Genomic DNA, 27,355 nt, shown 5'->3' with positions numbered 1-27,355 from the left:
CCCATGGGACTGGAGTATTGATATGGGAGTCGTAAAGCACTCAGATGCTGACGCCAGACAGCACGGGTTCAAATCCCAGCTCTGCCACTTAGAAGATGAGTGATTTTGGACAAATTACCTAACCTCAGTTTCCTTAGCTATCAAGGGGCCTGATAAAAGTCTCCCCTAGTGCTGCTGGGAGCATGCATTGAGTTCATTCAACGAAGGCACTTAGAACAGTGCCTGGCTACAGGAACACTGAGTCAGGAGTGGTTGTGGCTGGTCATTCCTGTACATGCTGCCAGAGTGTCATTTGGTCCCTGAACCTGTGGGAGGAGCGGTGGGGTACTCTCAGGGCATTCAGAGGGCAGAGGGGAGAGGGCAGGGGGCAGGGGGCAGGGGAAAACAGGATGGGGTGGGGGCGAATGGATGGGGGTGACCTCCCAGCCTCCAGTTCTGCTGTGACCCCCAAGCCCTTCTGAGAGGCAGCATCTTGAATTGCCTCCCTGCCATTCTCCCTGCCAAAGAGCAGCCAGCCTGGAAGGGGCATAGTCTACCTTTAATGGAAGTCATGGATACTTTGACATGGGGGACGCCTTGAAGAGGGAGGGGTGGCCTGGGCAACAGGTCAGGATGCTCTCCTCCTCCAGGGCAGGGCAGGTGTGCTGGCTGGGGGCTCAGAAGATAGCGGGGACAATGTAGTCAGTGTGAACACCATCGATCAGGCCGGCCCCATTGTTGTGGACGAACCAGCAGGTCACCTGGGCCCCATGCCGGGGGTCCTTGCTGTAGTCTTTTTGCAAGCCCCTGGGGAGAGACAAGGCGGCTGGGGTCACCTTTAGGATCCAGCAGGGCTACACCTCCCAGGAAGCTCACCCCCCCACCCCATGTGACACCAGGAGGAAGGCTTGGACCAATGATGGGCAACGCCAAGGGCAGAGATGCTAGGAGAGCAGCCCACCCACCTGGTGACAGTAAGTCGTTGGTTCTTCATCACCATTGTGGCGTCTGTCTTTGTGGGGTCAGAGCCTGGGTGCAGGTCGAACACTTTGTAATCAAAGGGGTGAAAGAATTGTCCTGGAAAGGCACGTTGGAGGCAGCAGTTACTGGCAGGGAGCTTTGTTCATGCCTTGCACTTAGTAGGTGCTCACTGGAGGTTTAAGAGTTGCTTGAATTTATTCAAGAGCTTGACTGTTTCTCATAAATGTTGGCATCAACGCCCCTCACTTAGTTCACCTGCTATAGAGAAGCAGCTGTATTGTCAGCTGGTCACACCTCCTGTCTTTTTGGACCAATTCCAAAGGAATCTGGCTGGGAGAGAGGTTTGGTGGGTAGGTGCCCCCACAGAATACTTCCTGCAGGAAGGCCACAAGGAGAAGCACTGTGGCTGTGACCATCCCACCCAGGGGGCTCTGGGCCCACGGGACCTTTCTCTTTGCTAATGGGGCCTCTGTCCGTTTGCTCCCAGGCCTCCTTACACTTCAGTTTCACTGTGCGTTCGTTTGATCACAGCCTTTTGAGGGTCAAGACCCTCACCAGGACAAGCCTCCTTTGGATCTCTGAGCCTTGGCATTCACATTGGAGGTGACCCTGACCGGATGCCCAACTGCAGAGCTGACCAGTCCACTGGCTTTAACGCCCCACCCCCACAGCTCTGCCCGCCTGGTGAGTCGTACCCAGCAGCCCGTGTGTCCGCGCCGACATCCGGTGACTATCTAGCACGTAGAAGCCCAGGAAGTCCTGGTGGATGGCACTCCCCTTCCATACCCGGTGCAAGACCACCTCAAAGGTGCCTCCGTCCTCCACAGACACCACCAGGTTCCTCTTCCTGTTGATGGTCATCATCACCCTGCAGGGGCAGGTGGCCATGGGGACATAGGTGGCTGCATTGCATCTTCTCCATTTAGCCACCTTGTCCCCTGGGATCCAGCTCTTATGATCGTCCCCCCTCCCCCCACTCTCACTCCCAGATGATTGGGTGTTGCCTGCTCTATGTGTCTTCTCACATGTTGCTATTAAATATAGGGCCCTTGCAATGTGCTAGGACCTGTGCCTAGCCTTGCAAGCAAACTGCATCATTCAGTTCTCACTCTGATCCTATGAGGCTCAGAGAGGTTAAGTAACTTGCCCAAGGTCACATAGCTATAAGCAGCAGAGCCAGGATCTGGACTCCAGCCTGTCTAATGTCAGAGTCTGTGTTCTTTGACTCCCACGTATCACCTCTTCCTATAGTTCTGCTGCCCAGCATTGGGCTCTTGCTCAGAGGGGTTTATTGAATGAATGAAGGTGTGAATGAAGGAAAAACACGAAGTAAGGCATACTAAGCAGGTGCTGAAAGAGAACTCTAAAGCTCCATAGAGGAAGAGACTAGGAGGGCTCCTGGGAGGAGGTGGTCAGCTTTGTTTGGTGGAGATGGGGTAGGCTAGGGTGCCAGGGAGCACAGGCATCCAGGCAGCTGGTCCAGAACACATGTCCAGAGATTAAGGGAAATGGAGGGTCCTACACATCTGCACAGCCCACACGGAGGCCACATGAAGGTCATTCACTGACATGGCTCAGGGGCAAGGGCCCAGCAGGCTCTCACAGCAGAGCTGGCTCTGGGGCTTCTGACTTGCCTACCCCCCCGCCCCCACCTTCTCCACTCCCCCACCCCCACCCCCCTGCCTTGACCCTGCCTCCCTGCCAGGCCCAGGCCCAGCCCGGTTACCCATCCTGCCGCAGTGAAGCCTGGTCCCTCCAGGAAAACACAGGTCCATGTGAGGCAGGGTTCAGTGTGATGTTCTGAGGAGTCACTTCCAGTTGAAAGTCTGTAACAGGGTTTGAGATCCCCAGCCGTCCGAAGTACGTGCCCTCATGCTGCCCAGGGCTCCTGGCCTTGTCGCCTATGAGCTGCCCATTCACTGAGAAGCCTGCAGTGGGGTAAGGGCCCATCCAGGTCAGGGAGGGGCCGGCTCTCACTAGACACACACCAGCCTGCCTTTGCTCCTGCCTCCTATCTGGGAGATCATCACCCCCACCCATGCCAAGCCATCTTTGAGGGTCCCATCTCCCAAGGGGAGGCGTCAGGACTGGTCCAGGCTACACACAGCATTGCCTCCCTCCGCACCACACTACTTATCCAGCATGGAGCCCTCGGGTCTGGGCCCTGAAAGAGGTCTTGCAGGATATGGCCTGTTCCTTCTCTCTGACCCTGGTCCCTGACGCAGGGGCAGGTCACAATAGGTTCTGTAGACACATTTGTGGGGCCTCGGCCCAGAGGCCTCCCCTGACCTGAGCAGCCAAAAGGCCCCTCCCCCGCCATCACTGTCCTAACACAGAAGGTCTCATGCTCCAAAATTGTCATCTAAGACTTTGTTCACCTGTTTGTCTCCTCTAAACTCCACGAGCGCAGGGACTTAGTCTCGGTCCCCACTGCCTGTGTCTCCGGCCCTAGCACGTGCTCAACAAACATGTGCAGTTGGACTGACTGGGCTGGGAGGACAGAAGTGGGTGAGAGAGGGAGAGGAAGTCATTCCCATCACCTGAGCACTGCTGGGGAGACGGGTGCTGAGGCTCCCAGGCGTGCCGGGGGGAAAGGCAGGGCAGGATGGCTACATCATTTGCAGGTCTCAGTACAAAATGAAAAGGAGGGTGTCCTTGTTTAAAAATTGTTAAGAATTTCAAGACAGCAACAGGGAATTATTAAACCGAGCCTGGGGCCCTTCTAAATGTGGGGTCCTGAGTACCCGCACAATGAAGCAGGCCCTGTGTACAGGGCCCGAGAAGGTGGGTGGGGTTAGAAAAAGGCAAGTTGAGGCCAAGTGACAGACAGATGCACAGGATGTAAGAAGTGGAGGCCCCAGCCATCGTCCAGTCCGTGGCTGAAGGTCGAGGGCAAAGGAGCCCAGGCCCTGCCCTGCCTGGCAGAGGGTGTGATGTCACCGTACCTGTGTTGGGGTCCTGCACCAGATTCAGGACCACGCCAGGCTCTTCGTTGATGTTGAAGCACAGTGCGTCCTCTTTCTGGGGCACGTGGATGATGAAGTGGGGGTCACCGTCCACTGGGAACAGCATGGAGTCCATTAGATTGGTCAATGGACAGATGGTGCCGGCGGGGCCAGGGTTCAATCAGGCAGGGTGTCCCTCGGATCCTCCCAAGGACTCACCAACTGTGATTGGCCCCACCGGGACACGAGTCGGAGAAGGCTGCTGCGCCGGCAGCACGAACGCTGACCAGTAAGAGCAAAGGGCATTTAGAAGGAAGGCCGCTGGGCTTCCCTGGAGCTGCTGGCTCCTTTTCTGAGGCCCCTCCCACCCCTGAGACCACTGGAGCAGGAGTGGACACAGAGCCCGGAATGCCTCTCTGGAGGTAGGAAGAGAAATTTGGCCCAGAGCAGTGGGCCAACCTGTTCTGTCTCCTTCCATGGGGACCTGGAGGGGCTGGTGGCAAAAGGGCGGGGGAGGCCAGGTCCTGGTCAGGGTACTGTGTGAGGATTCGCAGGGAGAGGCAGTGAGGGGACCTGGAGCAGAGGAAGGAAGCCCTGGGCTGGGTTTCCTCACCAGGAAACACCTAGGCTTTGCTCAGGACTGAAGGCACAGCTGAGGGACAGTAACAGGGAGAGAGGTAGAGATGTGTGTCATCGTGATGGCTGCCACTTACTCCTTTTCTGTCCCAGCATCTCTGTGGAGGACAACGACAGTGTCAGCCTTGCCTACCTCCCCTCCCACCCACCCATCCCCCAAAGGCATGTGCATCTTATTCTCCAAGTGCACCCTGGGACCAGAGGCCAATCAGGCCTGGGCTGGCCCTCCTCCTGGGGTCCCAGCCCTCCACAGACATGCGCTCACACGAGGCCCCAAAGGAGGCCAGCGGGGGTTGTGCCAGGAGGCAGCAACTAGTGTGTGACGAAGTAGGCAAGGGCGTCTTGGGGAAGAAGAGACCATGAAGGTCAGGAGGCAGGGAGATGGGGGTGGGAGCTTCCTGCCTGAGCCCTGGAGCACATGCCACTTGCCCAGCCACTGGAAACCCCTTGAGAAAACCAACGTGATTTAAAAACTCACCCAAGGGAGGAGGACCTGGGAGGGAGAGAAAGGGAGGAGAATTAAAGCCCTCAGAAGCCTCCCCAAGGCCCACAGCCTCCCCCACTGCAGAGCTCATACCCACTGTTGACTTGTCAATGACGGGCTCCAGGCCGTCCTCATCCACCAAACCCCTCATGGTCATGGAGGTCAGCGGGGTCACAAATTGATAGGCTAGCGACATCTGCAGGGCCTTGGCCATCAGTTTGGCCTTCTCCGCCCCCTCCAACTTCATCCTGTGGGACAGACGCCTGCTCCAAGCCTCGCAGCTTGGACGACAATGGACTTGCACTCCCTAGTCCTTTCACTCATTTGCTCACTCACTCATTCACCAAACATGAATTGAGCACCTACAGTGTCCTTTGTCAGTGGCTATCATCATGGACCTCATGACTTAAAGACCTCCCACACAGAAAGCCTGGAGATTGGGCAGGGTTCGGGGATGTGCCTCAGAAATACTCTGAGAATTGAATAGCTGTGAGATTCTGGGCAAGTGGTCTCACCTCTTTGAGCCTCAGTTTGCTCATCTGGGAAATGGGGATGATGAGGACATTCTCCTGCACTTTGTGAGGATTAAGTGGGTTTGCCTGGACATGGTAAAGGGTAGCCTCCCCTACAGTAGCTCGGTTGGGGCTAAGAGTGGGCTGTCCTGTGGCCCCAGTAGGCCCTGCCCCCACCTTTGACTGACTGGTTGATATTAACTCAGTGAGCATAGCAAGACAGTAAATCTGAGGGTGAGGGGTACTCTGGGGTGGACAGTGCCTGTTGGGCAGCTGCAGGGGTCATACCGCTTGGCCAGCAGCTCCTGGATGGTGAGGTAGGCCCAGAGGCGTTCGACGTGGTTCTCCAGCATGTGGCCCCGCTCTCGGAGCAGTTTCTTCATCTCTTCCTCATCCACCAGGCAGGTGGTCTTGAATTCTTGGCCATCCTGATGGTTGTGATGGGGAGACAGGCTGTGATCTCTGAGGAGCACAGCCACTGGCTGGTGCTTGAGCCTCCAAGGGGCCCCACTCTAGTCTGATCTCAGCAACTTCCTTCTCAGCAGCCCCCTTTCTTAAGCCTGTTCTCCTCATCCCCATCCATCCATTCTTTCCACAAAAGCTTACTGAGCATTCTCTGTGAACCAAGTTGCCCTCGGCCCTGGGCATCCCAGGGCTAGGAGAACCAGGCCCTGACCTCATGAAATGACTATCTTTCAAGGCTGCTTCCACCATGTGGCTGTTTCCACCATGCCCTGCTCCTCCAAACACCTGCCTTGCTGCCGGTGGGCTGCACCGTTCAAGCTGCCACATACATAGATGTGCCTTCTCTCCCCAGCTACAGCAATGGGGCGACGCTTCCTAAAGGCGTCCCAGGCACCAGGTGCTGTGTAAGCATATTATGCGGATTATTCCACTTACTCCACACAGCTCTCCAGGTAGGGTTCCCCCCATGGTACAGAAAGGAACGGAGACCTAGAGAGCTGGATCCATTTGCTCAAGGTCACCAAGCTGCTCAGGGTGGAGTCAGGGTCCAGATCAGCTCTCCTCACTCAAAGCCTGAGTCCTGCACCCTCAACCACACTGAGGGCAGGGTCCAGGTCTCACACATCCTGACGCTCAACGTGCACAAGAACACACGCTCTGCAACTTGGCATGAAGCCGGGTGCACAGTAGGTGTTCAGGAAATGCTGTTCAAGTGAGAAGGAAGAGGCTGGCCTCTTGCTCTCTCGTGCCTTGCGGAGAATGGTGTGAGGAGTAACAGGGGGTCCATTTTGAGCCAAGAGACTACAACTAATCAAGGCCGTGTTGGCCTCATGCCATCCTGTCCCCAGGACACCTTCACAGAGGAACGTTCAGGCCTCGGGGGGAAGGGAGGGTTGCATGCTGCAGGAGTGGGGAACAGTGTGGGTTTGCAGCCTCTGGGTACTGCCGGGCCTCTCCACCCTCCATGGCCCACTGTTTACCGCATGGGCCCGCACATCCGCCTTGAAGCTGCTCAGCTTCTGGTCAGCGATGCGCCCAGCCACCACGATCTCTGAACCTTCGTAGTACTGTTTATGGCTGTGCTGGGTCAGCTCTGAGACAGTGTCCTTGGGGTATTGCAACTCCACATCCACCAGCAAGGGGGTGGCTACCTGGTTGTAGAAACCCTGCAGGGATGGGAAGTGCAGCTTCAGAACTGATGGGTTACCCTGGGCACCCAATGGGAAGCACACTCACCAAGTGGGGTGTTGGGATCCACACTTTATAGAAGGAATCATAGGTTCAGAAGGGTTATGTAACTGGCTTGAGGCACACAGCTAATTTGAATCCATGCCAAAGCTTTATCTGCTCCTCTAAGCTGATAGGCAAATGACTACCAAGGCGGGGCTCCCCATGGGCTGCCATTGGTGGTGCATTGGGGACGGGGGCCAGGTGGGGGAAGGAGGAGACCTGCAGCTGCTGGGTGGCGTCATGGTCCTCATAGATCCTCTGGGCCCGTCCATTGTTCTCCATGGACATGACCTCCAGGAAGTTGAAGTCCACATCATGGCCAAAGCCCAAGTTGTAGAGCGGGAACTTGCCCCCAATGGCGCTGCGGACATTCTTGAGGATTTGGGTACGGTCGGTCTCTCCTGCAGGCACACACACACACGCAGGCAGTGACTGGACACCAGCTCACAGGCACGTGGAGCACCAGGGGACTTGGAGGCACACTCCCTGAGGCCCAAGCCTCCCATCCTAGGGGTCTCCAGTTCCCACAAGCATCTTGAGGCAGCGCCTCTGCTGGCTAACCGTGGAACTGCAACAACTGCTAACCGCTCCTTGCCCATCTGCACGCATCTATCACAAGCAGATCGGATTCTACTCTAAACCCTCCCGTGCTCCTTGCTGTGGCCTGTGAAGCTCTGCTGACCTTTCCACCCTTGTTTCACCTATTTTGCATTTGCCTGCAGCTCCTGGGCAGACCCTGTCAGTGCACACATCTTTTTTTTTTTTCTTCCTTTTTTGCGTAAGCTGCCCCCTCTGCCAGGGATCCCTTCCTGCTTCTTCTGAACTCCCTCCAGACTGAGCTCAGCGGTCACCTCTCCAGGACTCTTTCTGGGACCTTTTCTGGGCCAAGTGCCCCTCGTCTGTGGTCCCACAGCCTCCTGGCATCCTGTTCTTTCAGGACCTCGACAGAGTTTCTGTTCCTGGGTCTGCCTCCCCCAAGGACCCTGGGATCCTCAAGGACAGAGACATGTCGGTTCCCTTGGTCCCTTGTCCTGAGCTTGGCATACAGTTGGTGCTGAATATATAGCTCATTAAATTCACCCTAGGGATCCTGCCCCTCCTCCTGGGCCCTGTGCAATGCTGTGTCGTGCAGGAACTCCCCCAATCTCCCAGCTGAGGACAGAAGTGTGCCGTGGAGCTCCTGCAGACTTTATGGTCTGAACTCTGTTTTTAGATCAGCATTTGCCTTTGCCCTGAGCCTCTCTGACCCCCCACAATATCCCCAGTGCTTGGGTTTCCAAGTGAAGCTTGAATGCCTTCAGTAATGAAGAGAGCAGTACTGCCCAAGGCCGCCCTCCAGGTGCTTACCCTCTGTGGGCTCGCCATCTGTCAACATGATAAGAATTGGGGCATGGTTGCTGAGTTCTGGGTTGCTTCTCTGACCTTTGTTCAAGATCTCAATTCCCAGGAGCAAACCTCCGTTCAGGTTTGTGGCTGCAAAGGAGAGAAAGACCAGTATATGCTCTCATTCCTAGGACACAAACACAACACCAAGGTGGCCCGAAACACCTGCCCTTACCCCCGGCCAGGGAGAAGCGCCGCACGAAGTCCTGAGCTGCTTGCAGATTGGCAGCGGATGCTGGCACCAGTGAGCCCCTCCACGACTGCACTTGAGACCCAAAGAGGACCAGGTCGAAGTAGTCCCCTGGCCGTACGTCCTCCAGGATTTTAAGGAGTGCTTCCTTCGTCTGCAAGGACAGGACCGTCAGTGGAGGGACAGAGCCCCAGGATAGTGGCTTCTGTCAGTCCCAGATTGGCATTTCAGAGTTTCCCCAGGGCAGAGGTACATGGTGGACAAGTAGGAGGGGATGGACTGGTGGTGCCAGGAGAAGAGCATCCTGTAGGGCTCTGGGGCTGGTGAGGGGGAGGGAGAAGGCAAAGGTACCCAGTGTGGGACGAAGAAAAAATTGAAGTTCGAGGGGCATGGGATTCAGAAAGAGGACCCCAGAGGGCTGAGTTGCTAAAACTGCTTGTCCTGCCCTGACTAGAGTATCGTCTCAATATGCCAAGGTTGTGGGTTCGATCTCTGGTCAGGGCACATAGAAGAAGCAACCAATGAATGCATAAATAAGTGGAACAACAAATCCATGTTTCTCTCTGTCTGTCTCTGTCTCTGTCTGTCTGACTCTTACTTTCTCTCGCCTTTCTCCCTTCCTCCCTCTCTGTCTAAAAATCGATACAAAAAACAAAAACAAAAAAACAACCACCCACAAAACAACTCTGCTTGTCCAGCTGTGGTTCCGCTGAACCATGGACAAGGCACCTAAGAGCACTGTGAGCCACCTGTTGCAAGATGCCTCCCCAGGAACCCCCATATTCATCCCCAGGTTTCATCTTCCAAGCACTCCCTCATCAATAACCCATGACCCCGTGGACACTATTATCATTGCCATTTTGCCACTGAGAAGTGAATGCACTTGCCCAGAGTTGCACTGGGAGGGAGCAGGTGATTCCAGAACCCCTAACCACTGGAATTTCCCTTTAAGTCACCCTGCCTCTGAGCAGAAATCCCACACCCAGACTCTGGCAGCAAAACGAGTGTGGTGTGGTGATAAGACTGAGGAAGCTTCTTTTGGGTGAGTCGTAAAGGCACCATTTACCTGCTTCACTTTCTGGCCTTCCATGGAGTTGCTGATGTCAATCACAAAAACCAGGTTCTTGTTCAGGTTCGTCAAGTTTTGGGGGGCAAAGAAGTGGGCAAAGTAGTTATTGGCGACCTGAAACACAAAGGAATGAGTGAGGCCTCTGCACAAGCACCTCTGCCCAGCCTCTGAGTCGTGGGCCAGAAGCTTTGGGCTCACCAGGAGGTCGCAGGTCTTGTCTCGATTGACATCGTAGGTCACCTTGAACTCCCCATCCAGCAAGGTAGTGGAGCATGTGGGGCAGGATTGCTGCTGGCCCACGGTGGGGCGGAAAAGCACTTGACCCTGGAACCATCAAGGGTGTTAGGCATTACCGGTTTGTGCAGTTGCAAATAGGAGGTTTGCAAAGACAACCACATAAAGTGTGTGTGTGTGTGTGTGTGTGTGTGTGTGTGTGTGTGTGTTGGGGCGGGGGTGCATGGGCATAGAAATGAGTCAGGTGGGGCCCTCACCCAGCTGCTGAGAGTAGCACTTGTAGCTAGTAAGAAAGAAAGCCTGTTCCTTTGCTTAGATGCTTCTGAATCATTGGCATTTTCTTTAATAAGCATTTAGGGTACAAATAAAAACAAAATGACAGCAGTATGAGAGCCTGAGAACATCAGCCCATTCAACCTGTGGAGTTTTAGAAAAGCGAGGCTGCAGCACTGTGCTGGGAAACAGAAGCACCTGGACAGCAAGGAGCAGAAGCTTAAAGGAAGGGCCCAGAGTGGGAGCTGAGGTCTGGACTGGCTTGGTCTTGGTGCTCAGGGAAATGGGGGATGGTTTTCACTCATTTCTCTTCTAAATTTCTGTAATTTCCACATTTTCTTTAAGGCTTTTTAATTTTTTTTCTTTGTTATAAAAATAAGATATGCTCATTAAAAAAAACTTAATAAGAATTGATAGTAAGATAAAGACCCACCCCTTTGGTCCCCTGCTAAAAGCAGGCATGTTTGCTAACACTCTGGGGTGTCATATTTTGTTTAAAAGGACACCCCCTCCCCCGAAAAAAATTGTAAAAAGCATTTATTTTAAATGATGTCTGAGTCGCTACTAATACTAGATAATGACTAAAGGGTTTGCTCCTGGCTCCAGTTGAGGGCACTAGCTAGGTATCACCCACCATATGCCATACTCCTCCAGGACTTGGGAGGGGCAGGCAGGGGGCTCTGGGATTCCTGCAAGTGGGTGGTGAGTGACAAACGGCAAGTGGCTGAGTAGGCCAAAGGCCTGTCTGAACTTAATTATGTTTCCACAAACACTGGAACAAGGAATCCTAACCTCAGCAGCATCTGGCATTTGCTCATGTGCCCTGAATGCTTTCCTACGGGTGTGAGACAAGCAAAGAGGAAACTGAGGCTCAAGAAAGCCAGCAACTCACCCCAGACCATACAACCACTGTGGGTGCCTTCCCCAGCCTCAGCATGCAGGCTTTTGCTCAGTTGCTGTGAGAATCAGGAGTGCCAAGTTCCCCTGGGATACCAACTAGAAGACACCCGCCTCTCTCACCCCTAGGGAAGCCTGAAGACCTTGCCTGGTTCCCAGGCCAAGCTTGGATCCTCCATGAGGGGTTGGGCCAGGTGGAGAATTCCCAGAGGGCCTGCCACCACCCCCAGCCGTGCCACATACCTTTTTGCCTGAGAAGGACTTCTTGATGAGTTGAGCTGCCAGGTCCTTGGGGAGGAAGGAGGTCTGGACATCCAGCTTGCGGATCCCCTGGGGCTCAAAGATGTCCACGTCGATCTGCATCATTGAAGCAATTCCTGCACCAGGGCTCCCATTTGGGCCATCATCCAGTCTCAGCCAAGAGCCAGCATGTGCCCTGGCCACCTACTGTGTGCAGCACCCACCTCGCCCCCAGCAAAGGGCCTGGTAGGCTCTCCAAAAATATTGGCCAAATGAAGGTGTGCTTACCTGCACCCCTCAACTCAGCCACCATTGAGGTACCAGAGACAACCACAGTCCCTCATGCTGCCCAGGACTTTCTGTTTATAAACTACCTGGATGTTTATTATCTCCTGTGATCCTTGTGGAAGTCCTGGGACAAACAGGAATCCCCATTTAACAGATGAGAAAGCTGAGACTCAGAGAGGAGGAGGCTGAATGATTCAGGGAGCTCCCTGCCCAACAGAGCTCACCCTGAGGAGTTAGTCCCCTGCCTTGTGTGCTCAGGTCTGGAATGGCACACGATGAGTGCCGAGCCAATGCTAGAGTCACAGTGAGGGAGAGGCAGGAGCCCTGCTCCTGAGACCATCCCCCTGGGCCTGGCGGTCACCTGCAATCTACCTCAAAATGATGCACCAGCTGCTTGGGCTTGACTTTGATGTCAATGTCGTACTGCATGAGCTTTCGCTTCAGCACTTCCTCGTAGGTCAAGCGGAACATGGACTTGCTGCGGGGACCGATGGTGAGGTGGATGGTGAACTGCTCCATCGTTCTTCCCGAGGCCCTGGACGTGCCACCAGAGGCAACCACACAGACAAATGGTAAGTGACATGTGGTTCTCATCACCCAAAGCACGGGCCTCAGAATCACGTTCTCTTATTCTAGTGCTGCTCCGGGGATCCTTGGCCCTCCCCCTTGTCTTAGCTGGCTGGTCAGAGTCAGGGCCCAAGGACAGGGCCCACTTCTCCTGCAGGCTGGTCTAGGGGACGGGCCGGTCAGCACCAGCCTTGCCCAGTGCACCTGTGCTGGCATTTGGGTTTGGGCAGGGTGCTCACCTCCCATCAGCCTGGGGCTGCTCTGCACCCAAGGCCACCCTGCAGCCCTCAGGTCTATCCGAGGGGAAGGCCGCCTCAAACACTGGGCCAGCAGGGCTCAGACTCACCTGACAAGGCCGGCATTCTCTCCTGAGACGGCCGCTTTCCGGTACTGCTTCCACGCAATTGCTTTTTCCTTTATGTCTCCAATGAATGCTTTCCCATTTGCTGTGCTGCCGGGAGGAGGAAGCCCTCAGGGGAGGGGCCCTTCCCTGACACACACATATTGGAGGTACTTTCAGCCCAGACCCCAGGAAGCCCTGTCCAGGTGAGCACTCATGGGGGGAAGGGGTGTGTCTCCTGCTGGCCTTCTCTGCCCAAAGAGTGGCTTGGAAGCCCCTTGGCAGTGAGGTGGGCAGCTACAGCCAGAGCCCAGAAAGCAGCTTTTGCTCTTCAGGCCCTAGGCTGGAAACACGGTCAGAGGCCCCAGTTTGCTGTCCACCATGGGAGCCCAGAACAGACCTGCTAGAGGACTGTTCTCCCTTCTGAGCTGGAACTGGCCTGTGGCCCTTTGGGAAATGAGGAGATGGTACACTGTCTGGCCACTTTGAGCCATGGTCTTGGGCTGGGGCCAGTGAATGGACAGTTCTGGGTGGGGGAGTCGGGCAGGGCACGCACATGGCAAAGTCACTGATGAAGGCCGTCTTGGGGATCTCCACACTGAAGGCCACTTCCTTTGGTTGGTCGGCGCTGTTGACCACTTGGCTGGTGATGACATAGTGGGCGAAGCGAGAGGTGACTTTGCAGTGGACTTTCAAACTCTGGATGACCACGCCGTCGACAGTCTAAAGTGAGATGTGAGGGCACTGTGGCCTGGGATGGGGGCCTCTGAGCCAATGAGAGACCTTGTGTTGTATTGGGGTCAGCACCCAGTTCTGATTGACACAAGGTGCCTGAAGAACAAACCAGACCTCCCAGGGAGACCCACCTGTTCTCTCTGCCTCAGAGCGAGCAGCTGGGGATGAGGTGGGGTGGGGAGTCCCCATTTCCAGGAGACAGGAGTCCCTCGACCCAGAGCACTAACAGAGGAGCACCCCCCTGGGGACGGGGAAATCGCGGCTGTAATAGTGGCCCCACCACAGACTCCTTTGCGGAGACTCACTCACTGTGTCCACAGCCTGTCGCTTCTGTAAAACAAACCGGGGTCAGTGTGAGCGTGAATGCTCAGGCTTTTTAAAGGTATGGGCGTGGGACACAGCCTGAAACCTCTGCTCCTTGGCCTCACTCTCCAGTCAGAGGTGGTCAAGGTAGGTAGGGGAAGCCCCAGTCCCTGGGGTGAGGGTCTTGTGTCCCCCTCCCAGGCCCCAGCCAGGCCCAGCTGCCTGTTTCTGCCCCGAGGGTTTACCCACATACCTCGCTGCTTTTGGGCCTTTGGGGTGAAGCCTGAGCGGGCAGGGCCTGCAGGGTGAGGAGGGACACCAGGGACACACACAGCAGCACCCGCAGCCCCATGGCGCCAACCCTGTTCTCAAGGCTCCCACTGCCTTGTCGCTTCACTCAGACCATCAGTCAATAAAGTGCTAGATAAACATGGATTAAACATTAGACAGGATGAAGACAAATATTACAATGGGGGGGGGCGGGTTAAAAACTGACAGTGAAAGCTTTCTCCCTGCGGGGGTTCTAAGCTGCATAAACTGGCCAGACTCAGAGCGTGCCCCTCTGTATAGAACTGCACCCAGACAAGGTGAACTGGGGAGACCCCGGCTGCTTGTCTAACTCTGGGTCTGGCACAGGGCAACCCTGGTAACACGATGACATGTGTCATGAAGCCACAGCTAAAAGTGGATTTCTAAACTTCGTTAAGTGTTACTTTCAAAATTCTTTAAGTATCAACAAACGTTTCAGTAAGTCCCACTTTGGCCAGGGAGGCCTGTGGCTTGCAAAGAGTCTGCCCATGCCCGTTTCTCACGCCAGTTCTACCCGGAGGCACGCTCTGAGTCTGGTCAGGAGTTTACCCTAGCAGTTCTCCCAGAGGCAGCCTAGGCGTCTTAGGGATGGGTAATGGGTGACCCATCCTTTAGGACAGTTGCCTCATTTCTCTGGACCTTCTCGCCCAGAGTTGGAAAGAAGAACAGAAGTAGCCCAGCATTCTCCCACCTGGGCAGACAATGAGTGCCCCTTTTCCTAATGAAGGGCTGGTTATGGGTCATGCATTGCTCCAATCCCTTTATTGTCTAATTTAGTCTCCTGGTGTACCTCTGAGCCTGTGAGAGACTTCCGTGTTGCATTGGGGCTCAGCACCAAGCTCTGATGCAAGAGGCCAGCAAGTGACAAAGCAGGTATCCAAACCCAGATCTTTCCGTCTCCAAAGGCCAAGCCTATCATGTAATGACAGAAAGGCCCTCTGCATTATCAGGAAGAAGGGAGAAGCAGAGTCAAAGACCCTTCTTTTACCTGCATTTTCTTAATTTTTATGCCCAAACCCTCGCTGTCTCCTACAAGTCACCGCACACTGGACAGACATGGCCCCAAGTCAACCCACTCCAGGGCCCTGGGTGAAATGTACTGGCTGCTGTGACCCCGATATGGTGAGGGGACCTAGGAGCCTCTTTGATCTCTATTTGCTTGTCCTGGACTTTGTCTCACAGAGCAGCTTCTGGGAAAGGTTTATTGTCCCCAGGCCATAATGACCTTTTGGCCTGTTTTCTGGCCTCTGTAAAAGCTGAGCTGGATCAACATTAAAATGTACCCTTGAAGAGACAAGAGCGGGTGGGAGGATAGGAGTACAGAGACAGCAGTAATGCACCATCAAGAGGCCAGACCGAGAGAGGAGACCAAGATGGCGGCGTAGGTAAACACCAGAGACCGCTGCCGCAAACAACCATTTCAAAAATACAACTAAAAGACTGAACGGACATCACCCAGAACCACAGGAAGGCTGGCTGAAGAGAGACTCTACAACTAGAAGGAAAGAGAACAGCAAATCGAGGCTCAGAGGCGGCGCAGTGTGGAAAATACAAAGGTACCGAGGTGCGCGCGCAAAGCGGGCTGGTGGCTGAGGGCGCGGTTGTCGTTTTCTGTCGGGAGTGAGTCTCAGACTCTGGGCTCCAGATCCGGGCGAGTCTCTAGGGACCCAGACTCAAACGGGAGAAGCGGGATTATCCGGCATCAGTTGGAACCTGAGGGCAGCTTTCTCTCCGAAGTTTGCAGCGGCTGCCGGGGTTCTGAGAAGCAGAGCCTCTGGGAACGGGACTGAGCGTGGCCATAACTGCTCCCTCCGCCCGCCCTGTTGAGCCCGCCCTGCCCAAACCCTGCGCACAACCATTTGCCGATCGCCTCAGGCAAAGGCTGGATTAGCGCCTCCCCAGAAGGCAGACGTTTTCCATACAGCTGATTCCTATAGCCAGTCCGCCTGGTGGTCAAACCCCTCTAGTGTTAACTACAACAATTAAGGCTTGGCTAGAACAAGACTGCGCACAGAGACCACAAGGGGGTGCACCAAGAAAGCGTAAAAGATGCGGAGACAAAAAAACATGACAGAAATGGAGGATATGGAGCTAAGAATCGCAATTTTGAGGGCTTGCCATAAATTTGTGCAGAACCTCACGAAAACTAATGAGACCCTCGATGCTACGATAAAGAAATTAGAAAGTAAGCATACACGGACTGAAATAAAGAATATTATACCCAATAGCAGACCAGAGGAGCACAATAATCAAACCAAAGATTCGACAAAAAACACCCAATTGGAAAAGCAAAATGAAAAAAGAATCCGAAAGTGTGAAGATAGTGTAAGGAGCCTCTGGGACAGCTTTAAGCGGTCTAATATCAGAATTATTGGAGTGCCAGAAGATGAGAGACAGCAAGATATTGAAAACCTATTTCAAGAAATAATGGCAGAAAACTTCCCCCACCTGGAGAAAGAAATGGACTTACAGGTCCAAGAAGCGCAGAGAACCCCAAACAAAAGGAATCCAAAGAGGACCACACCAAGACACATCATCATTAAAATGCCAAGAGCAAAAGACAAAGAGAAAATCTTAAAAGCAGCAAGAGAAAGAGGCTCAATTACCTACAAGGGAATACCCATACGACTGTCAGCTGATTTCTCAACAGAAACTTTGCAGGCCAGAAGGGAATGGCAAGAAATATTCAAAGTGCTGAATACCAAGAACCTACAACCAAGATTACTTTATCCAGCAAAGCTATCATTCAGAATTGAAGGTCAGATAAAGAGCTTCACAGATAAGGAAAAGCTAAAGGAGTTCATCACCGCCAAACCAGTATTATATGAAATGCTGAAAGGTATCCTTTAAGAAGAGGAAGAAGAAGAAAAAGGTAAAGATACAAATTATGAACAACAAACATGCATCTATCAACAAATGAATCTAAGAATCAAGTGAATAAATAACCTGATGTACAGAATGAACTGGTGATTATAATAGAATCAGGGACATAGAAAGGGAATAGACTGACTATTCTTGGGGGGAAAAGGGGTGTGGGAGATGCGGGAAGTGATTGGACAAAAATCATGCACCTATGGATGAACACGGTGGGGAGTGAGGGTGGAGGGTGGGGTGGGAGCTGGAAGGAGGGGAGTTATGGGGGGAAAAAAGAGGAACAAATGTAATAATCTGAACAATAAAGATTTAATTTAAAAAAAAAAAATGTACCCTTGAAGTTTTCCTACACTAGTATGGATCACCTTGTGGTAGGTTGGGCACAGTGCCAAGCACTAGGGCACCACAGTGATGAAACTTGAGTGCCTTGCTGTGTTCTGTGAGCTGATGCTTGGGAAAAGGAGCTGATGCAAGTCAAAGGAAGCCCAGTGAGTCAAAGGAGTGGTCAGAAGCTAAAGAGGAGCATGAAAGAGCAATAGAAATCTAGAAGGGGTGGAGCTCATCCCCACAGGGCTTAGAATGCCGCGACCCTTTAATACAGTTCCTCATGTTGTGGTGACCCCCAATTTCATGGTTACAAATTGAACATAATTAAGGCATCGTGATTCATCACAAAAACAATATGCAATTATATATGTGTTTTCCGATAGTCTTAGGCGACCCCTGTGAAAGGGTCGTTCCACCCCCAAAGGGGTCGCGACCCACAGGTTGAGAACCGCTGGTAGAGTCTGTCACTACCACCCACTCCCATTAGAATGTGAGCTCCAGGAGGGCAGGGAATTTGTCAGCCTGGCAGATGGTAGACGGGCAATAAATACTTCTAAAATGAATGATCAACATTCGCAAAGCGCTTAGAACAAGTGCTCAACAAGCGGGCAGCTCCCATGACCGTATTCTGCCCGGCAACCCGGGAGTTCGCGGCGGTGGCACTGAGAGTGCGCGCAGGCCCGGCGGAGACGCTCTGGCCGCCCGGCGCCTCGGCTCTATGGCGGGTCCTCCGGCGCCGGCGGACGCTCGGTGGAGCGTCGCTGGCCGCCCGAGCATGCGCAGAGCGGCGCCGGCGGGGATCGCTATGGCAGCGGCGTCTCCATGGGCCTGGGCTTTGCGCTCGCGCCCGAGCCGGGCCCTCTCGGCAGCCTCCGGCCCGGCAGCTTCTCGGGCATGAGCGGGGCTCTTCGCTGTGGCCAGCCGCCGCGCCGTACCCCGACTTTTGCCCCGCGCCGGGAACATGCCCCTGGCCGCCTACTGCTATCTGCGGGTCGTTGGTAGGGGCAGCTACGGGGAGGTGACGCTCGTGAGGCACCGGCAGGACGGCAGGCAGGTCGGCGGAGTTGGGGCCCATCAGGGGGCGGGGAACACGCAGGGGTTCGCCCAGGGCTCTGTCCAAACGTTAGACCCCGGGGTGGTCTGCAGGGGACTCACCCCGAGGGCAGTTCCTCGGGGCCAGTGTCCCAGTCCACCGAGACTAGGCCACACCTTCCTGTAATACGCACCCCGAACACCCTGAACCTCTCCTTTGTGTGTTAATTTGTGTGCTTGATGGACACTTTTCCGGAGCACGCTCAACGATCCCTGAGAGCAAACGTTCTCGGGACCTAACACAGCGCCTGGCAAATATTACTCCCTGAGGGCCGGGCCCCATACATATGACCCGGACACCAGTGGACATGCTTAAAACTCATCACCTTTCTGCCAGCCTCCTCTCCTGATCCCGGTTTCAGTGAGTAGCACCACCAGCCAGCCAGTTGCCCGCGCTGGACACCTGGGAGTCACTATTGATTCCCCTCTTCCCCTCACCCCCATTCATCTGTCCACTAAGCCCGCAGGCTCTTCTCCATCTCCACTGGTACCACCCCAGGCCAGGACGTCTTTATCTCCAGCTAAACTCTTGTCCAGGCCTCCCACTGGCCCCTCCTGCCACACGACTTGCTCTTCTCCAGTCCATCCCTTTCATTGCAATCGTTAGTGATTGTTCTAAAAGTTAGGTGTAGTGTCACTCCTTTGCTTAAAGCACTTTGTCTCAACTTCAGGATAAGGAGCCAGCCAGTTCTTTAATGTGGTTTATAAATAAGTTGACCATATAATATATTGCACAGACTGGGACAAGTTTGAAACTGAAAGGAGGTGCCATTCATAATTACACCAACACAACAGGGCTGCCCCAGGCAAGCTTACAGATGCCCACCTAAGTATAAGACTCTCGCCTACTCTTCTTTGTCTCAGGTGCTGGTCACTCTGCCTGGAACAAAAGCTCAGGCATAAGAGAGTTATTCAGTAGGCAGATGTGTGTGTGTGTGAGGGGAGCAGTCATTGGGTTTTTGAGTTGAGGATAGCCCCTCACATTTGAGCGGAAGTTTACATTTTACAAAGCACAATTATATATGTGTTCATTGAGTGATAATTGTGTGGTCTTTTGATTGACTGAGGGTAGTGAATTAGGTGTGAGAGGATATTGATGTTTTTTTAATGTGGGAATAATTTTGTATGTTGAGGGTCAGTGATTTTTTTTAACCTTATTGGGCTATGGATCCCTTTGAAAACTTCATGCAACCCATGGATCCATTCTGCCTGAGAATTTTTTTGTGTGACCACCTTGCTATTAGTCTAACCTGTAAAAAGTACTATTAGTGCCCTAACCGGTTTGGCTCAGTAGATAGAGCGTCGGCCTGCGGACTCAAGGGTCCCAGGTTCAATTCCGGTCAAGGGCATGTACCTTGCTTGCAGGCACATCCCCAGTGGGGAGTGTGCAGGAGGCAGCTGATCGATGCTTCTCTCTCATCGATGTTTCTAACTCTCTATCCCTCTCCCTTCCTCTCTGTAAAAAATCAATAAAATATATATTTTTTAAAAAGTACTATTAGTGAGAGCAGTTATTTTTTCTCAGTTTTGTGCTTTTTGAATAATAAAATGAGTAGGTTATTGGACAAGTTTCAGAAGATTAATTTTGAGGACATTCAGGAGAGCACTAAATACTTCTGAACCTATAAAGCTGTATGTTTATTTTTTACATTGTAAAAACACATGTTTTCTTTGTAGTATGTCATCAAAAAACTGAACCTGCGAAATGCCTCCAGCCGAGAGCGGCGAGCTGCTGAACAAGAAGCCCAGCTCCTGTCCCAGCTGAAGCATCCCAATATTGTCACCTACAAGGAGTCCTGGGAGGGAGGGGACGGTCTGCTGTACATCGTCATGGGCTTCTGCGAAGGAGGTGATCTGTACCGAAAGCTCAAGGAGCAGAAAGGGCAGCTCCTGCCTGAAAGTCAGGTGGTGGAGTGGTTTGTTCAGATCGCCATGGCTCTGCAGGTACTGTCCAGACTCACAGAATCCTGCTTGCTCCAAGGGGCCAGGGGGAGGGCAGGTGGATTTTAGGGAAATTCTTTCCAAAATGTGTACATGAAAAAAAAATGGATTTTTTGAAAATCCATTTGTGAAGTGGACCCGGTTGCTCATGTTGTAGCATTGGAATGTTTCTGAATGAGTGATATCCATATTGAAGTAGACATGGATTTCATGTCTAATTGGAGGAAAAGCCAATTCTCCATTTAATATTTATACCAAAGTCCATTTTAAGGGCCCTGAGTTGACAGAGAGCAAAGAATGACCATGCTTGTTATCAGCTGGTCAGCTGTGTCATACTGAAAGGTGGTTGGGCTAATGAATATGCTTAAACCATTGGATTTGGGGCTTTAACCTTGTGGCAAAGTGAGTGGAAATGTAAAACGTGTTTGTGGTTTAATATACACATATTCAGTAGCGAGACTGTTTACGAAATCCTCTGGATTTGGACAGACTTGTCCAGAATTAGTTGACCTTGTAGTTTAAATTCTAGGATACTCTCTCTAAATAAACGTGAACTTGTTGTACTTGAAAATATTATTAAGCTGAAGAGTCTATGAATCTGAGAGGAAAGTGCCTCTGACCTTGTAAAGTTGTTTTTTTCTCCTCAGTGGGAGTTTGTAAGCACTAAATGATAAATGGTTAATGAACAATTGTGAAGGATACTGGAATTTTTTACTTTTTAAAAAGGCAATTGTCCACCTTTAATATATGCTCTAGTACACATGTGTGTGGTGGGTGGCTGCTGAGCATTTGGGGAACCCCAGGTGCCCGGGGTTTGCCTGTGCTCAGTACTCCTCTGTGAAATTGTCTTGAGCCCACTGGTGAACTTTTGAGGCCCCAGAGGTGGCCCAAGGGTCAGAGCCAGGTTCACCCAGCCGGGGCCCATGGGGGAGCATGTGGCTTCTGTTGAGTCTGCGGACATGGTAGTTCTTGTAGTGGACATTGTGGGTGATGTCGTTCAGGTCTTGGAGGTGGGAGCATGGGCTACCTGTGCAGCTGCAGCGTCTGGAGCGTGGGCCCTGCCCCAGGCCTGGTGGGGTGGACTTCTACACCTTGGACTTGACCAGTGTGTTCACCATCATGCACTTGCCCCAACCCGCTCTGCCCAGCACTGCCCACTCCACTGCTGTTGCTGCCATCACAGTTGCTATTGCTGAGCTCACCCTTTTTATTTTATTTTAATGTATAATTGTTTTTTAATTTCCTGTGTTTTGTTTTTTTGTTTTTTTTTAGAGAGAAGAAGGAAGAGAGAGAGAGAGAGAGAAACATTGACTTTTTGTTCCACTTATTTATGCATTCATTGGTTGATTCTTGTATGTGCTCTGACCAAAGGTCAAACATGCAACATTGGCATATAGGGACAATGTTCTAACCAAATGAACTACCTGGCTAGGGCAATTTTTTCACTTTGGAAAGTTGTAAATCAGACTTTTTATTTAGAGACTATAAAACAATAGTGTTTTGATATGTAGATAACTATGGCTCTTTAACTCATGTAATTATTCATGGTACATAAGAAGTCAGGAGTAAATAAGTAGATAGGTATATTTATACTTAGTGAAATTTTATTTCTCTTTTCAGTATTTACATGAAAAACACATCCTTCACCGAGATCTGAAAACTCAAAATGTCTTTCTAACAAGAACAAACATCATCAAAGTGGGTGACCTAGGAATTGCCCGAGTGTTGGAGAACCACTGTGATATGGCTAGCACCCTCATTGGCACACCCTACTATATGAGCCCTGAATTGTTCTCAAACAAACCCTATAACTATAAGGTAGGACAATACGCCAGCTCACCTTGTCTCTAGGACAGTATTCATGATTTCAGAGCTCATCAGAATAGTTATGTCAAAGAATTCTCTGTGAATTGGTGTAACGAAAATGTCTTTTTCTTTTTAGGAGGAAAAATGTAAATAAGGCATTCTGATATATAACCATTTACTGTTTTTCTTTTCTAGTCTGATGTTTGGGCTCTGGGATGCTGTGCTTATGAAATGGCCACCCTGAAGCATGCTTTCAATGCAAAAGACATGAATTCTTTAGTTTATCGGATTATTGAAGGAAAGGTAAAGAAAATTCCAGAACTAATTGTTTTAAATATTTGGAGCAATGGTAATTTAATGCAGCTTTTTAAGTTGCTACTGAAAAATGTGAGTAATCATTTTATTGGGTGGATAATTAAGAACGGTGGGTCTCTTCTGTGGGAAAGGTTGAACTGGAGGAGAAGGAATTGATCATTTCTTAATATTAATTTGTAAAAGTAGCTTAATGGCTCCAAGGAATTGGCTTTTTGAAAACCACTAGGTATAGCCACAGGATGTGCAGTGCCCTAAGGGACTATTGGTAGCTTCTCCTAAACAGCTTATGGTCAAATGAGCCCCATTTAAAATGAGTCCATTCTTGCCTGGCTGATGTTGCTCAGTGGTTAGCATTGATCCTTGAACCAAGAGTTCCCTGGTTCGATGCCCAATCAGGGCACATGCCCAGGTTGCGGGCTCTATCCCCAGTAGGGGGTGTGCAGGAGGCAGCTGATCGAAGTTTCTCTCTTACTGATGTTTCTATCTCTATCCCTCTCTCTTCCTCTGTCTCTAAAATCAATAAAAACATTTAAAATAAGTAAATAATTAAAATGAATCCATTCTATTTGAACTTGTTCCTTTGATACCAGAGTGACCAACTTTATATGTTAGTTCCATGAGGTTAGTTGCCCTCTGCAGTGTGAGGCATCCATATACCAACAAGTTTAGGGCTATAAATGACCTACTGATTTAATTTAATCAAATTAAAAATAATTTTTAATTTGAGAAATATTAAATTGTTTAATATTTAAAAATTAGATATTGAAAAATACAAAAGAAGTAAAAATCTTCCATAATTATGCTATTTAAAGAATCAAACAAGAAAGGAGTGAAATTCCCCTCTCCTATCCATTTTAATCCCCTGTAGATAACCATTGCCAACAATTTGGTACATGGCCTTCCTGGCTTTTTCTTGTCTTATATAGATATAACTCTAGGTGTATATATGCACGTATACACACATCTATAATAATAAAAACATAATATGCTAATTAGACCGGACAGCTGAACGAGCTTCCAGACGAAGCCGTGGGGACTAGGGCCAAGGCAGAGGTGATTAGGGGCAATCAGGCAGGCAGGTGAGTGGTTACGGGCAATCAGGCAAGCAGGTAGAATGGTTAGGGGTGATCAGGCAGGCAGGCAGGCAAGCGGTTAGGAGCCAGTAGTCCTGGATTGCGAGAGGGATGTCCGACTGACGGTTTAGTCCCAATCCCGCTATGGGATCAGGCTTAAATGTCAGTCGGACATCCCCTGAGGGATCCTGGATTTCGAGAGGGTGCAGGCCAGGCCGAGGGACCCCACCAATGCATGATTGGGGCCTGGGAGGGACCGCGGGAGGGTTCCAGGGTGTGTCTGGGCCATCTTACTCAGTCCTGATTGCCGGACTCCAGCAGCAAGCAAACCTACCAGTTGGAGTGGCTGCCCCCTGGTGGTCAGTGCACGTCATAGCAACTGGTCGACTGCTCCCTGGTGGTCAGTGCACGTCATAGCGAGCGGTTGAGTGGCCTTAGCATAACATTAGCATATTACACTTTGGTTGAAAGGATGACTAGACACTTAGTATATTAGGCTTTTATTATATAGGATATTCCCTATGCTGAACTTTACATCTTCATGACTATTCTGTAACTATCAATTTGTACTTCTTAATCCCTTCACCTTTGTCACCCACCCCGCCAACTGCCCTCCCATCTTTTTCTGGAGTTTTGTTCTGTTCTTTCATTTGGGACATGTTTCTTTGTCTCTTCATTTTTGTAGCATCCCTGTGTTTGTTTCTATTATCAGGTAGAGTTGCTATGTCTTCTAGGCTTGGTCGAGTGGCCTAATGTGGTAGGTGTTCTATAGGGTCCTATGGCACAGCCTCCCTGATCACCCAGGCTGGGCACTCCAGGTGAACTCCCTATGTGGGCTGTGTACACCCTCCTGTTGTAGTTGAGCCTTGATTGCTGTTAATGCATCAGTTGGGAGGGATTTACCCCCAGGATGATCTGCTGCAAGGACTGACTATAATCATCAACCTCTGACTACTGTGGAGGATCAGCTATGTGGTGGTCCACTCCACAGAGCAGGACTTACTTCAGCAGGGCTCTGGTGCCTGCTGAGTCTGCCCCTTGAGTGTGTCACTTGTGGAGGTGATTGGGTGGTGGTGCTTTGACATGGTCTGAAACTGTCCACTGGGTGCGCTGGCTCTGGGCCCTCCCAGGAGGTACAGGCCAAGGTTAGGCACCACCTGTGTTCTGCCCAGGACCACATGACATGAGCTACAAAGTAATCTGCAGATGGCCACTACTTGTGCTGGACTTAGAGGAACTCAGGTGAGGCCAAGCTATGAACCAAGGCTAGGTGCTGCTAGTCCCAGGCATTGTTGGGTCATTTAGCGAGAGGTGGGGGCTTACTGAGGCCAGATGCTGCTTTTTTGAGAGGTTTTAGGAAAATCTGAAGCAAGAGCCAAGACAGGCCATTCTTATGAAAAACCACTGGAAACAGCTTGAGTGGGCTCAAAAGTTGGGTAGGGCAGGGCCTCAGGGAGTCACCAGGGAAAAGCAAACAGTGTGAGTGAAGTTGATGGAATCGCCCACCTGCCAGCTTTGTGGGAGGATGGAACAGTGGCCTCTGCCAGCACTTTTGTCTGGGAGAAAACTGCCCCTCCCAGCTGTCACCCTGATGCCAGCCATTCAGTTTCTCTCTGTATGTCTCTGGTGCCTTTCAAGCTGCTGCCCTAGTGCTGGAGCTCAGACAGTGAGTCTGAGTAAGTCTGTGTGTGGGCCCTTTAAGAGGAACTGCCTGGGACTCCAGCCAGGCCTCTGTCTCCCCTGGTCTCAATCCCTACTGATTTTTACAGCCAGAGGCTATGGCGACTCACTTCCGGGCACTGGAACCCTGGAACCTATTGCTCCTCAGGAAGACCTCTGCAGCCGAAATATCCCTCCTGATTTTTAACCGCCACACATTGGTGTGGGACCAGCCTGTTTTGCATCTCCTCCCCTCCTACCAGTCTCTATGTGGCTTCTTCTTTAATTTCCTAGTTATAGGACTTCCATTCAGCCAGATTTCAGGTGGTTCTGAATAATGGTTGTTCTTTAGTTTAGTTGTAATTTTACTGTGGTGTGGCAGGATGTAAGTACCATGTTTACCTATGCTCCCATCTTGACAGGATGTCTCATGCCCTTATTTCTGAAGGAGGGAGTCCTCAAATGGGAATGCTGGTTTGAAGAATATACTTTTACAACCTGACAACTTGCTGCTATAACCAGGACATCAGTATGCTTCCTGTAGACTAATACTGGTTATTTTATGCTTATGTGGATAATGACTTAAGATAAATATTGGAAAACTCTACCTTCATTTACTTTGCTTCACAAGACGATTAGTCATAATTGTAGTATTTCTCTTTGTAGCTGCCACCAATGCCGAAAGATTATAGCCCAGAGCTGGCAGAACTGATAAGGACAATGCTGAGCAAAAGGCCTGAGGAAAGACCCTCTGTAAGGAGCATCCTGAGGCAGCCTTACATAAAGCGCCAAATCATCTTCTTTTTGGAGGCCACAAAGGCGTAAGATACTTCCCTTGCAAGTAGCTGGGCTATATAGATGGAGTAAAAGAGGGTGGTTTCTGTAATTTTAATGTGCAAGAATTTATGGTGAGTTCCTTTTAAACATGAAGTGAAATTGCATGATTAGAACATATGTTGAGATTTGCTTAATTGCTAAAATCAGAAATTGAGAGAACCATTCAGAGAATCACTTTAACATTCCTCAGAGGATTCCAAGCCATATTGAGTATGATTCTCTTTAAAAGGCTTGTGTTTTAGAAACCATTTTAAAATGAGAGATTACCAAAGAAACCTATTACATTATTTACTATGTAAGATAATAGTCACAACTAAAATATAGTGCTCAGATTTCTGAGACCTTCATAAGCTTCCCTCTTCACTCATGACTTCTCAAGAGAAAGACAATTATTTTCTTTGACTTGCAGGTCCTACCTTCACTGAGCAGGTATTCCAGAATCTAAACCTTGAGGCTAAGCAAGGCCTTCATGATTTCTGCTTTGTGACATGTTAAATTTGGGAGACAAGTCCCCAGGGATAAAGGACTACCTTTTTGTTTACATTGTCTCTAATTTCCCACCAAACAGAACTTTGACCTTCAATCTCCAGTGCTAGTCTTCATGCTTCTCTTGAATTTTCCAGAGGTTTAGCCCTGTTATAGAAACGTCACACTAGAACAGTTGGGGATATTGTTTCTATATATATTTATTCTGCAAGTCAAGGTTCAATATTACCAATTATTTTTACTCTCAAACTTCGCAAAGCAGTTGTAGTATTTCAAACATATGAGACTTGAAGATGAAAATTATCCTGGTACTTCTATATGTGAGGCAATTTCTCAGAGATTTTTTTTAATCCTCATCTAAGAGTATGTTTATTGATTTTAGAGACAGGAAGTGGGGATGGAGGGAGAGACTGAGAGAGAGAGAGAGAGAGAGAGAGAGAGAGAAAGAAACATCGATATAAAGAGAAACATTGCCTCGCATATGCACCCTGACCAGGGATTGAACCTGCAACCTAGGTATGTACCCTGATTGGGAATCGAACCCACAACCTTTTAGAGCACGGAACAATGCTCCAACCAACTAAGCCAGGCAGCCAGGGCAATTTCTCAGAGATTTTTATTTGGGAAAAATTTTGTATTTACAGAAAAGTTGGAGAGCTAGTACACCGACTTTCTGTATACCTGCCATGCAGTTTCTCCTAACATTTCCATGGTACATTTGTTAGTACTAAGAACCCTCATCAGTACCTTACTGTTGGCTAAACAAACTCCAGACTTTCATCAGCTTTCCCCAGTTTTTCCACTAATGTCTTTTTCTATTTCAGGATCCAATCCAGGATATCATATTACATTTAGTCCTCATGTCTCCTTAGTTAGGTTGGGTCT

At 50.7% G+C, this 27,355-nt stretch overlaps 2 protein-coding genes across 8 annotated transcripts in view; one reads left to right on the top strand and one right to left on the bottom strand.

Moving 5' to 3' along the window:
* Positions 1-519: 519 nt before the first annotated feature.
* ITIH1 (inter-alpha-trypsin inhibitor heavy chain 1) lies at positions 520-14,103 on the bottom strand. 5 transcript variants are annotated; one of them, XM_070390741.1, is made up of 22 exons: positions 14,005-14,090; positions 13,758-13,778; positions 13,270-13,436; positions 12,720-12,824; positions 12,179-12,341; positions 11,522-11,635; positions 10,073-10,198; positions 9,872-9,988; positions 8,791-8,959; positions 8,580-8,705; positions 7,452-7,633; positions 6,983-7,168; positions 5,826-5,965; positions 5,119-5,273; positions 5,020-5,034; positions 4,619-4,639; positions 4,125-4,187; positions 3,906-4,019; positions 2,687-2,888; positions 1,656-1,828; positions 945-1,056; positions 520-786 (listed from the first exon to the last, which is right to left on the bottom strand). In XM_070390741.1, exons 5-22 carry the CDS (start codon positions 12,323-12,325, stop codon positions 657-659), a joined length of 2,292 nt encoding a protein of 763 aa, XP_070246842.1. In that variant the 5' UTR covers positions 12,326-12,341; positions 12,720-12,824; positions 13,270-13,436; positions 13,758-13,778; positions 14,005-14,090; the 3' UTR covers positions 520-656. The 5 variants fall into 5 exon arrangements, 4 of the variants coding, with proteins under 4 accessions (XP_070246842.1, XP_070246843.1, XP_070246845.1 ...); XM_070390742.1 differs by lacking the exon at positions 14,005-14,090 and having other exon boundaries at positions 12,720-12,819; positions 13,758-13,774; XM_070390743.1 differs by lacking the exons at positions 520-786; positions 945-1,056 and adding an exon at positions 1,065-1,218 and having other exon boundaries at positions 14,005-14,094.
* Positions 14,104-18,061: 3,958 nt separating this feature from the next.
* Positions 18,062-27,355, top strand: part of NEK4 (NIMA related kinase 4) — a 33,076-nt gene continuing 23,782 nt past the window's right edge. For all 3 annotated transcript variants that reach the window (XM_070390739.1, XM_070390738.1, XM_070390737.1), the window contains exons 1-5: positions 18,062-18,315; positions 20,031-20,297; positions 21,915-22,112; positions 22,296-22,403; positions 25,814-25,968. In XM_070390739.1, the coding sequence (XP_070246840.1) occupies positions 18,223-18,315; positions 20,031-20,297; positions 21,915-22,112; positions 22,296-22,403; positions 25,814-25,968 (821 nt within the window). In that variant the 5' untranslated portion in view covers positions 18,062-18,222. The remainder of the gene's footprint in view (positions 18,316-20,030; positions 20,298-21,914; positions 22,113-22,295; positions 22,404-25,813; positions 25,969-27,355) is intronic.

Source organism: Myotis yumanensis, unplaced genomic scaffold (genome assembly GCF_028538775.1).
Source record: "Myotis yumanensis isolate MYYU_CA2020_CCGP unplaced genomic scaffold, mMyoYum1.0.hap1 SCAF_14, whole genome shotgun sequence".
Classification (NCBI taxonomy): domain Eukaryota; kingdom Metazoa; phylum Chordata; class Mammalia; order Chiroptera; family Vespertilionidae; genus Myotis; species Myotis yumanensis.
The sequence above is the reverse complement of the archived record's forward strand: the minus strand, read 5'-3'. Positions and strand labels throughout refer to the sequence as shown.

Coding starts and splice junctions, on each gene's coding strand:
- ITIH1 (XM_070390742.1), bottom strand. CDS start 13,369: ATGTCATCACCAGCCAAGTGGTCAACAGCGCCGACCAACCAAAGGAAG. Junction 5,966..6,982: donor CGGATGTGCGGGCCCATGCG/GTAAACAGTGGG, acceptor CACAACCATCAG/GATGGCCAAGAATTCAAGAC. Junction 2,889..3,905: donor GGTGCAGGACCCCAACACAG/GTACGGTGACAT, acceptor ACCCCACTGCAG/GCTTCTCAGTGAATGGGCAG.